The sequence below is a fragment of the Leucoraja erinacea genome, chromosome 4 (assembly GCF_028641065.1).
Source record: "Leucoraja erinacea ecotype New England chromosome 4, Leri_hhj_1, whole genome shotgun sequence".
Taxonomy (NCBI): domain Eukaryota; kingdom Metazoa; phylum Chordata; class Chondrichthyes; order Rajiformes; family Rajidae; genus Leucoraja; species Leucoraja erinaceus.
Window position 1 is genome coordinate 31059503 of NC_073380.1, and position 12753 is coordinate 31072255.

The following is a 12753-nucleotide window of genomic DNA, read 5'->3' on the forward strand; positions in this document are numbered from 1 at the left end:
TTTAAAAAATGGAACTACTTGGAAATGGTGTAACAGAAAAACTGTTTCTGCCTAAAATTAGAATATAAAATCAGGAAACACTTGTGCACTGGTGGTAAAAGTTGGTAACACTTTTCCCAAGAAGTAGTTGATACTATGTTGATTGTTCATTTTAAACCTATTGATCAAAGATATGAAGTAGTCATATTACAGATCGGAGACCAGTTTAAGTGACCGACTCCTGTTCCTCTGGTGAATCTTTTGTCTTCAGCCCTTGTAAGTGTTCTTTCATTTATTCTCTAGCCCTTGTGCTTTGATCACTCCTTCAATGTAGATTTGTATTTTCCTATTCATTGCTTTTCTGCCTGGGAATTTGTAATGGTTCCCTCTCATTGTCTCACAATGTCTAATGCAATAAGAGACTACCGATCCCTGTGGACCTGTTTTCACCTTCAATCTGCTTCTTCTAGAAAAGTGATATCTGGTAGGGTAACATTGTGATGGTAATTTTTATTTCTTGAACTTCTACAGGTGTCAGAAGTTATGGGGAGAAGGCAGGAGAGTGGGGTTAGGAGGGAGAGGTAGATCAACCATGATTGAATGGCGGAGTAGAATTGATGGGCCAAATGGGCTAATTCTACTCCTATCACTTATGGCCTTATGAGGTGTACAAGACAGCATATTGACTGGTTGCATCGCGCACGGACTGGTGCAACAACTCAAACTACATAGCTCAGAGGGTGGTGACTGTGGAATTCATCACCACAGACGGCTGTGTAGACCAAGTCAATGGATTTTTAGGGCAGAGATTGACAAATTCTTGATTAGTAAGGGTGTCAAGGGTGATGGGGAGAAGGCAGGAGAATGGAGTTGAGAGGGAAAGATAGATCAGCCATGATTAAATGGCAAAGTAGACTTGATTGGCAGATTCTGCTCCTATAACTTTTGAAATACATAGATATGGGGCATTGTTCTTTTTTTTAACTGTTATTATTGTTTCCGAACTTTTTTTGTTATTTATTACGGTTTTTATAAAGTACTATGTTGACATATCTGTTATGCTGCTGCAAGTAAGTTTTAGTGTTCTGTTTTTGGGGCATATATGACAATAAAATGCTCTTGACTCTTTCATTCGTAGGAATGTGCAATCCCAGAAATTACAGCGACACGCCACCCACGTCCAAGAGTACCGTGGAGGAGCTCCATGAACCCATCCCTTCTCTCTTCCGCGCTCTGACAGAAGGGGAAACTCACCTGCACTGGAACATTGTCTCATTCCCTGTCTCAGAGGAGCTCACCTATCATGAGAACTTGATCTCCTTCTTGGAAAGCCTGGACCTATCTCTGCAAAATGTATCCCTGCCCGCACAAAGTCCCCACGTGGAGCTCGCCAGTGAGAAAGGTAACCTGTTACCAGTGTGTTGTTAGTATGCTCAGGCCAGTCTGCTATAATACACATTTCCAAACGGATATAATGCCATCAACGAATTAGGGAGCACAATCATTATTGTGCAAAAAAAGACGTGAAGAGTTAGAGTGACTCAGCAGGTCAGGCAGCATCCCTTGAGAACATGGATAGAGCAATACCGCGTGGAAACAGGTCCTTTGGCCCAAATTGCACACGCCGACCAACATTAGTACGGCACTAATAGTTTTGCTTCGGGACCCTCCTTCAGAGCGGCTGGTCATGGGGAGAGGGTGAAATCTAGGAGAGAGATGGGGCAGGACTTGATTAGATAGTTTGACAAAGGTTGCAGGGAGAAGGCAGGAGAGGGAAAAAATAGAACAGCCATAATTGATTGGTAGATGTGCCAAATAGTCTGATTCTGCTCCTATGTCTTACGGACAAAGCATGGCAGGTAATAAGTGAACACAGGCGTGAGGGGAGTTTGATAGGTAGATGTAAGAAAACCCACGTGGTCACAGGGAGAACGTACAAACTCTGTACCAAAAGCACCCATAGTCAGGATCTAACCGGGTGCCACTGTGCCACCCTCCAACTTATATTGACACTTACGCAATAAATACTCTGTTAAACAATCTACTATATAGCCTTTCATAGTTTTAGGTTGCGGTCACAATAAAAAAAACATGGCCATTAAAAAAAGGCCGATATTTTTGAAAATGCTGTGGGGAAAATAGCCATGTTATTGTGAGTCTGAAACTCTAGTCTTAAACCCTTTTTTCTAATAGGCACAATTGTTTTTATAATGTGATTCTATGATGCAAAGGCCCTTGGGATTACACGTGTTGTGTTATAGCAGAACTACGTGTAGTGAGCTGGGTACCTTGTGTTTTTTTTAATCAGCCATTTATGTCTGTCATCCATCAGTGCTTTTGGCCCAGTTTATTGCTCTTCATAAAGGCTGGCCCACTGAACATGAACCGCAGCCCTGCTATTGGCAACACACACACACAACACAAATAAAGGGCCAGAATGCAATCCTAATTGCCACATGACCTCATTTGGTGCCTCCTAATGAGAGTCACTCCCTTTATTCTACTCATCCTCGTCTCATCTTCTCTGCCAATGAAAACTAACTCGACCCTCTATTCCAATTCTGACAAAGGGTCTCAGACTTGAAAAGTTGATGCTTTCTCTCTTTGCACAGACCTGCCAAAGATTCTTGTTCCTTTCATTTCAGTTTTCAGCCTTTTGATACGGCAGATATGAAAAATGTGCTTTCAATCTGAAGAAGGGTTCTGACCCAAACCGTAACCCATCTGTTTTCTCCATAAACACTGCCTGACCCGCTGACTTACTCCAGCACTTTGCTGTAAACCAGTATCTGCAGTTCCTTTCGACACATGAAAAATGTAACAACTGATACAGCCCAACTTTCAGCCTCTGCAGAGTTTTTGATTAACAAACCTTTCCTGTAATTCCAGTTATCAACTGATTATAAAACAAGAGTGTTCAGATTATTTTGAGTTATACTCTTTCTTTCCCTTTGGCAATCAGAACAAAGGGTGTAAAGCCTGTTTTTTGAAGGACTATTTGCTTTGGCTCAACCACAATGCATAATAGGAACTATTTGCTTCAGGTGCTTGTTGTTGAGGGGTTGCTGGGTGGAGACGACAACTGGATAATAGTGGTTGGACAAAAACTTTACAATGGGAACCTTTTGCAGCAGGATATTGGAAAGGGCACTGCTGCAGTTATCTGACAGGTTAAGACAAGGAACTGGTATATGCTGATTTACACTGAAGATAGACACAAAATGCTGGAGTGATTCAATGAGTCAAGCAGCATCTCTGGAGAAAAGGAATTGATGCCGTTTTGGGTCGAGACCCTTCAGTCTGAGAGTCAGGGGAGAGGGAAGTTTGAGGTATGAAAAGGTTAGGAATATTTTCTACACGTTTTCATGCCTCTAGTTCCCATCTAGTTTTGCTCTCCCCTCACTCTCGGTCAGAAGAAAGGTCCTGACCTGAAACATTACCTATTCCTTTTCTTCAGAGATGCTGCCTGACACAAATTACTCCAGCATTTTGTGTCTATCTGGCGCTGTAACGGAAATACACTCTTCTCAAGGCACCCTCTCAAGAAAGCACAGGTTTTAATAAATTTAAACCTTAAACTTGAACCTCTTTTACCTTCATGCTATTCAGAGACGTGCATTTCTTGACGCACGTGCTTTTTCACACAAAGTGTGATGGGTGTATGGAATGAGCTGCCTGAGGAGGTAGTTGAGGCGGGTGCAATAACAACTTGTAAACTTGGACAGGTACATGGATAAGAAAGATTTAGAGGGATATACGAGGGAGTTCCGTCCCTTTTCTCTCAACTGTCCTTTAGATGCACTTTAAAACCTATCTCTTTGAGCCAGCTTTTTTGCCTCACTTTTATGATCCCAGTTTCGGTATCTCTCATGCAGACCAGCATCAAGTTTAGCTTGCTAATATACTGTATGCATAAAGCATTGGTAATATACTGAATGGGTGAAGATTTGGATGTTTTGTCATATTGAAGGCATATGTGTTCTTAATATATTTTTTTAACTTATTTTAATTACAGAGCCTCAGTGCACGGTGGTCTACTTCAATGACTGCATGTCAATCCACCAGTGTAAAAATTCCTGTGAGTCCATGGGTGCCTCAAAGTACAGATGGTTTCACAATGCCTGCTGTGAATGTATAGGCCCGGACTGCATTGATTACGGCAACAAAGTGGTCAAATGTATGAACTGTACCTTTTAAAGCCAGGGCTATAATGTCGCGAGGTAATTCTGCGTAATCACCGTAGAGTTACAAACCGGTGACTTTTTACATGACCTATTGTGCTGTTTTTGCTTTTTTAAATTTCCTTTTGTTAAAAGTTCTGCACTTCATGCTTAAGAATGTATGCAGATGTTGGATCTTCAAAGTGGATGTGAAAATTGAAACTGCAGCTTTTTTATGGTGTAATTTACTGCTGATGTTTTGTAATTTAAAAGAAAAAGGCATTCCTTAAAAATCATGCTGACCTGTAGATATATAGAATAAAGCTGTTGTATCTTCTCTTTTTTAATTGATATACTCCTGCATCTGCTTACATACGTTTATGAATTAATTATTTTTGTTGGGGTGACTAGGGACGTTTAGTTGTTAGCTTCTCTGTAGCTTATGAAGTCTTAGAGGCTTATAGAGTGTGGAAACAGGCCTTTTGGCCCAACTTGCCCATGGGCAAGTTGGGCCAAAAGGCCTGTTTCCACACTTACTTAGCACTAATAATAAAATGAATCTACCTGTGGACCATGATGGAAATCATCGAGTGGAAATATTCAGGTTGCATTATGAATTCTGTTGATTTGGGTAAGTCTTGTTCTTATCTTAGTAGAAACAAGGAACTACAGATGCTGGTTTACCAATGAAAAATACAAAGTGCTGGAGTAACTGAGTGGGTCAGGCAGCATCCCTGCAGAACATGGAAAGTGATGTTTCAGGTCGAGTCCCTTCTTCAGATTGTGATCAGCTGGACAAGTGCTGGACATGAAACGTCACCTCTAAATGTTCTCCAGGGATGTGGCCTAGCCTTTGGAAGAAGATAGGAATGAACCAGATTGACACAGAGACACATACACATCGTGGGCACAAACAAGACGAAGACTGTTAGTTATACAGGTTCACAATCTTTTATCCAAAATTCCCAAAACCGAAAAGCTCCGAAAACCGAACATTTTTAACTGCCGGGATCGAGGCGCAAACTCGCAACCTTGCGGCCACGAGCCGAGCACTCTACCACTGAGCCACCCGTTAAACGTTAAAATCTACACTAAAAGTCTTCCATTCCGAAATCCGAAAAATTCCGAAATCTGAAAAGTATCTGGTCCCAATGTTTTCGGATAAGAGATTGTGAACCTGTATAGAGATTTCCTTCCCCTCATTTTACGCACATATTCCCTATATTAATGGACTGGCTCACGTGAATAGTGTGTGCTGTGGTTCATTTGGACTCTGAGATAAAAGAAGGTGGGCAGCAAGGTGGCGCAGCAGTAGAATTGCTGCCTTACAGCGCCAGAGACCCGGGTACGATCCTGACCATGGTGATGTCTGCATGGAGTCTGTACATTCACCCTGTGCATTCATCTGGTTAATTGACTTTGGTAAAGATTGTAAATTATCCGTAGTGTGTAGATTGGAAGATCGGAAATTCATCCCCAACATATGAGAGGTCTGTTCAAGTGTCTGATAACAGCGGGGAAGAAGCTGTTCTTGAATATGGACGTACCTGGTTTAATATTCTGTCAATGCTGCTTTAACAGAGGGAAGACTGGTCTTAAACATTCTCTCTCCCCAACCCTCATCCTCCTTGGTGCAATGCACTCTCTTCCACACTGTGTTGCTCAGGGTTTGAAAAAGATCTGCATTTGCTGTGATTTTAGTCACTCTGGTAGTGAAGGAAACATGGCAACTGATTTGTTCAATGGGCTGCTGCCATTGAACATCTGTTCACAATGTTCTAAAAACTGGCAAGACTCACTTGTATTTATTGGTTTATGTATGATTGCTGGATATTGATTTTTGCTTCAACATTCTAGTTTGTAATATCACTGGTCATAGAAACATAGAAAATAGGTGCAGGAGGAGGCCATTCAACCCTTCGAGCCAGCACCACCATTCATTGTGATCGTGGCTGATCGTCCCCTATCAATAACCCATGCCTGCCTTCTCCCTATATCCCTTGTTTCCACTAGCCCCTAGAGCTCTATCTAACTCTCTCTTAAATCCATCCAGTGACTTGGTCTCCACTGTCCTCTGTGGCAGGGAATTCCACAAATTCGCAACTCTCTGGGTGAAAAAGTTTGTTCTCACCTGAGTCTTAAATGTTCTCCCTTTTATTCGAAGACTGGGGCCCCTGGTTCTGGACTCGCCCAACATTGGGAAAATTTTTCCTGCATCTAGCTTGTCCAGTCCTTTTATAATTGTATATGTTTCTATAAGACCCATCCTCATCCATCTAAACGCCAGTGAATACAAGCCTAGTCTTTTTAATCTTTCCTCATATGACAGTCCCGCCACCCCAGGAATCAATCTCGTGAACCTACGCTGCACTGCCTCAATCACAAGGATGTCCTTCCTCAAATTAGGAGACCAAAACTGGTACTATAGGTCCACAGGTACTATACTTTCACTGTTGCAAACAGAATTATGCTACTCATGATTTTTTATGAGAGGTCTTAAAATTTGATGGTATTTTAATTCCATGTTACAGTAAATTTCATAAACAATGCTAAATCAACATATGGCATTTAATTGAATTCCATTCCTCTCTCTTTGTGACCTGACTATTTGCTGTATTCTGATCTGAGGATCCAGATCACTAGTTAATGCTGCAAATTTTAAGGCAATTCACAGCCACGGTATTAACAGTGATTTTATTAAGGAATGCAGATGGAAAACAATTTAACTTGATTTAAACAGGATGCAACCAATTATTAACACTATAAATACAATACAGGAAACCAGGAAATATAGAATTGCATTAAACATATCCCACAGGTTCACAAAATCTGACTGAGTGATGCTGTTTTCGTGAAAGTTTTATTTAAACAAGATTTTCATACCTCTACTCATTATCACAAAGAAACAGAAAATAGGACAATTCCTCAATTTATAAATGATTATTTTACAAGTTTTTGCTAAAACATCATTGACTCTTTGGGGTCCGTGAACATAGTTGCTTTTGGCTATAACAAATAATGGACATACTCTCCAAGCATGAGCTGTACTATCGCCAAACCGCCCTTCATGTATGTGTTCAAGAAGGTACTGCAGATGCTGGAAGATCGAAGGTACACAAAATTGCTGGAGAAACTCGAACTAGAACTAGAATACAGCAAATAGTCTGGTCACAACGAGAGAGGAATGGAATTCAATTAAATGCCATATGTTGATTTAACCCTTCCTCAGACTGACCCCAGTCTGAGGAAGGGTTTCGGCCCGAAACGTCGCCTATTTTCTTCGCTCCATAGATGCTGCTGCACCCGCTGAGTTTCTCCAGCAATTTTGTGTACCTTCGCCCTTCATGTATGTTGCTCATTCTTTTTGATTTGTGAAATTTGACTAACCAATTTCCAGGTAAACATTCCTTTTGTAAATCAGGTGGCTGTAGAGAGCTTGGTTTGCATTTTTCTGCAATGATGTCATTGATGGGTAATCAACTGTATTTATATCATACCGACCGCATGTAATCCCAAGACCACCTGTACCACCAACATGTGCTTGACAACTAGACTGAGACAGGCGACCATAATGTTTGTCGAGTTTAAAGGAGCATCTGAAAGAAGTTGTGCATTTCCTGGGAGGTAATACTAGAGCTCAGGTTTGATACCTGAGGACTCCATTGCCAATGATGGAGCATCTCAGCTTCAGGTGAGCAGGAGATCAAAATTAGAGGTGCACAGTGGCGCAGCGGTATAATTGCTGCCTTACAGAGCCAGGGACCCGGGTTTGATCCTGACCACTGGTGCGGACTGTAGGAGTTTGTACATTCATCCTGTCCCCACTTGGGTTTTCTCCGGGTGCACCATTTTCCTCCCATGCTCCAAAAGACGTACAGGTTTGTAGGTTAATTGGCTTCTGGTGATCGCTGGTCGGTGTGGAGCCGGTATTTTCTGTATACCTCATTATCACTTTCCCCACAGCCAACAATGGGCCATTGTGCACTCCACCCTTCCTTGATTATTGGTGCCTTGTGCATATCTTTCATTCATTTTTTCTATATACCTTCTGTGTTGTATCTCTAAAGTCTAAAGGTGTCTCAAAAGGTTATGAGCGATTTGCAAGTGGAAGGAATGGAGCATAAGAATGAGAATTTCGAATATGAGTTGTATAATGAGCAGAGAATTTAAGTCGGCCAGGACAGTGCTGGTGGGTGAAAGGTACTTTGTGTGAGTTAGAACCAACGTAGCTGGTTTGAATGATGGGTTTACAATGTTGTGGGAGGCTGACAAGGTCCATTGGAGAATGTAATCCAGAGGAAACAAAGTCATGCACGGCCACAAAGGAGCTGAGGGAGGAGGGAAGAAAGTTGTGCAATGTCACTGGGGTGGAAGTTAGAAGTCTTAGTGATGATACAAATATGGAACCGCACCTCATATTTTGCATGGATAGTTTACAACGCAGCGGTATGAATATTGATTTCTCAAACTTCAAGTAACTCTTGCATCCCCCACCACTCTCCATCCCTCCCCAACCCTAGTCTTCGTACTAGTTTCACTGTCGTCCTGGTGAGTTTCATTTTCTGTATACCTCATTATCACCATCCCCACAGCCAACAATGGGCCATTGTGGACTCCACCCTTCCTTGATTATTGGTGCCTTTTGCATATCTTTCATTCATTTTTTTCTATATACCTACTGTATCTCTTGTTTCCCTCTCCCCTGACTCTCAGTCTGATGAAGGTTCTTGACCTGAAAAGTCACCTATTCTTTTTCTCCAGCGATGCTGCCTGACCCGCTGAGTTACTCCAGGTTTTTGTGTCTATCTTTGGTGTAAGCCAGCATCTGCAGTTCCTTCCTACACATGATGTAGTTCCAAGCTCGTGTCAGGGTAAAATATAACATCACGGTTGTAATTCGGGTTGAATTTAGTTTCAAATGGTTGATGGGAGAGAGATAGGGACAATAATGGAGTGTGGACAAGATCCAAAGATTTGAAGATGATGGATTCTGTCTTCCATTGTTTATTTGGAAAGAAAATCTGCTCATCCAAGTGCTGGAAGTGATCCAAATAAAAACTCTCTTTGAATTTAGCATGTAACTTGGTCACGAGTTTGAAGCAATTGTTTTAGTGTTAACTTTAGAGATACTGCTTGGGGACAGCCCTTCAGCCCACAGAGTCCATACTGGACCGTTGATCACCCAGTCACACTAGTTCTATGTTATTCCACTTTGCATCCACTCTCTAACACGAGGGACAACTTACAGGAGCCAATGATGGTTGGAATGTGGGAGGAAACCGGAGCACCCGGAGGAAACCCACCCGGTCCCAGGGAGAACATGTTGATTCCACAAATACAGCATCCAATGTCGGGGTCAAACCTGGGTCTCTGGTGCCGTGAGGCAGCAGCTTTACTAGCTGTGACATCCATGAAAGACACTAAATACTCCCTTGGCTTTGCTAAACCTATCCGGTACCGGTCCAAATGGTTTTTAAATGTTGTGATAGTACCTGCCTCAATAACTTCCTCTGGCAGCTTGTATACGTGTGTGTTCCATGTACCCGTCACCCTTTGTGTGAAGCAAAAGTTACCCCTCATGTTCCTGTCAAGGAATCCTTTCAGCCCACTGAGTCCATACCTGCTTTGCACAACTGTCCCGACATTGTCGCCCCCTGGTACATCCAGTTTCCCATTTAAAAGCCTTGATTGATTGTTTTCATCACCTCTAGAGGGTGTGAGTGCCTCTGAGGTGATGTGTAATTTTGTGCGCTAAAATACCTTTAACATTAATTCTATGCACAACACCCTGAGGCATGTATAGTGATTAATGTGCAAGGAAAGAATGAAGATTCCTTTGATCAAAGCCATCTGTACGCTTGCTGGTTAAGTTTTGCTGCACATAGTGGGTAATATTTCAGCGGAACACCGATGCCTGGGAGCCATTTCAATTGTTGGTTCTTTCTGTTGATTGTTTGGCAACTTTTACAAGCATTCTTCCGGGATTAAAGGGGTTCAGCTACAGGGAGAGTTTGGATAGACTTGGTTTAGTTTATAGTCATATGTGAAAAGCTTTTGTTGTATGCTAACCAGTCAGCGTCAAGATACAGATGATTATAATCGAGTTATTCAGTGTGTACAGATTTGGATAGTTTGCTCTGCAAGGTTGGACATTGAGGAGAGACTTGGTTGAAGAATATAAAATTATGAGGGGCAACGATAAGGTAGACGGGCAGAACCCATCTCTCAGGGTGGAAATGACCAACAGTAGAAGGTATAGATATACGGTGAGAGGGAAAGCTTAATGGAGATGTGCGGGATAAGTTTTTTTATACAGAGAGCAGTGGGGGTCCGGAACGCATTGCCAGGGGTGGTGGTGGTGGCAGATATACGATGGTGGCATTTAAGAGACTTTTCAATAGGCATATTGGAGTGCAGGGAATAGAGGGATCTACATTTATTTATTTATTTATTCCGAACAAGTAAAGACATTAATAGTAACAAAATCGAAATCATCAAACAATTGGACATTACAATCAATATTTACAAGCAATGAAAAGAACAAAAAGCAAATTTCCAATGTCCAACTCTGTGTCTGTACAAGCTCGAAAAGGAGTGAGAAGAAGAATAACTTATTAAATCTCACCCTTTCCCCAACACTTCTACCATATTTAAAAATCAATTAATTAATAATTAATAATAATAATACTACCCCAGGCAATTTCCCATAATACCTACAGACATATATATACATACAACTATTATACACATACAAACTTCATATATGAAGTAACCAAACATAAGTAAACAATTGTAAAGCAATAGACAAACATGTACATGTAGATGGGATCAGTTTAACTTGGCATCATGTTCAGCACAAACATTGTCCTCATTATCAAGAAATGTTCCCGGTACCTCTGAGTACCGGTCATTACAGCATGATGACATTGGCGTCCTATTGGTTGTGCAGCTAATGATGCCTTCTGGAGATGCAAGAAATTACAGATGCTGGAGCCTTGAGTAAAAAACAAAGTACTGGAGGAATTCAGCAGGACAGGCAGTATCTGCAGAGAAAATTAACAGATTACATTTTGGGTCAGAAGTTAGACACAAAATGCTGGAGTAACTGCGGGGCAGGCGGTATCTCTGGAGAGAAGGAATGGGTGACGTTTTGGGTCGAAACCCTAACATTTTGGGTCAGGATCCTTCTTAAGACTGATGGAGTAGGGGAGAGGAAACTAGGAAAGAGAGATGAGTATAGGGCAAAACCTGGTGAATGGTGGGTGGATCAAGGAATTGGCCTAAAGTAGCAATGTTACAAAATTTTGAGATTTAAAAAATCAAGTCTGCAATTTATCCCATCAGATAAAGCATAACAATAAGTTTAATTTGACACCAAATTCACTTTCATATCTCAAGTATTAAAAAAGTTATGACCATTTTCATACTCGGAAATTAGCATCTTGTTCCCTATTGATTTTCAATGGACATTACAAAAAAGCTGTGATCTTGGATAGTCAACAGGCCATTTCTTAAGGAAAGATTAACATTTTTAAATAGCCTAAGTGTCCAAAGATTATTCACAAATAATTCACAATATAACATGATTTTTATATCTAATTTACATTAATTTATAGGCCAAATGGAAGGAATTTAGTGTTCAATTGCTGTAAATAAATGCCCATTTAAATCGGCTTTCTAGTGGGTTCATGTGGAACGCGCCGGTTTAGAATGTTGACAGCGCGCTGGATTAGTGCCCTCAAATGCCGAGAAAAATACTGCGGGATATAAAAAGCCCAAAATGAGCTATTCGTTATAGATAATTTGATATATAGGGTTATATATATGCCCCATTTAATGTAAAAATAAGGTACATACCTTTAATTGTTTGCTCTATAAAACCCTGGGGCTGCGATAGGTTGCGAGATGAAACAGTAATTTTAAATCTATTAGAACTATATTATCGAGGCCTATAAAACTAATAATACCTTTTGCGACCGGGTCTTGCAGCGATTTTTCGTTAATGATTTACTAGGCTGAACATCTGCGATTAGTACAGCCTAGTAAAAATCGCGTTTTAAACCCGCCCCCTCCAAACAGCGCCAAAATCGCGGGCCTGGCTGAGGGCAGATTCCCAATGGCGATTCAGGTAGGTTTTGTAACATACCTACCTAAAGCCTCTGAATACAATTCATTATCCCAACAGGGGCGCCACACAATTGGCAGCTCCGCCAACAGTCTGTCTGTTTTTCGTCTTTTTAAATTTTAGTGTTAAAAGTTTGTGTAAATGTTCTCCGGTTTGTTTTATGTGGGGGGAGGGGGAGGGGGAATTATTTTTTTCAATTTCTTACCTTGCCGGAAATGCGGTTGTTTTCCGGATTACATCTCTGGTCGCTCTGCAGCTTAACATCGGTGGAGCTGGAGGCCTCCTTGGACTGACCTTGAGCCCCACCGCAGGCATGGACTTAACATCGGAGTCGATCTCTTGCCTGGGATCACTCCAAAGGCGGCCTACGGACTTTACCATCGCAAGCTCGCAGCCTCGGTGGAGGCTAGTCGGGAGCTCAACGCTGTGGAATGTTCGACCAACCCCGACCCAGGGTCCGATCGTCCGGCGCAGGGGAGCTGACATCTC

The 12753-nt window shown here is 41.6% G+C and overlaps 1 protein-coding gene across 1 annotated transcript in view; it reads left to right on the top strand.

Annotated features, from left to right (window-relative positions):
- twsg1a (twisted gastrulation BMP signaling modulator 1a) overlaps positions 1-4486 on the top strand; it is a 47246-nt gene extending 42760 nt beyond the window's left edge. Inside the window, exons 4-5 of the mRNA XM_055633943.1 lie at positions 1118-1381; positions 3995-4486. Of these exons, the coding sequence (XP_055489918.1) occupies positions 1118-1381; positions 3995-4176 (446 nt within the window). The 3' untranslated portion in view covers positions 4177-4486. The remainder of the gene's footprint in view (positions 1-1117; positions 1382-3994) is intronic.
- The last annotated feature ends 8267 nt before the right edge of the window (positions 4487-12753 follow it).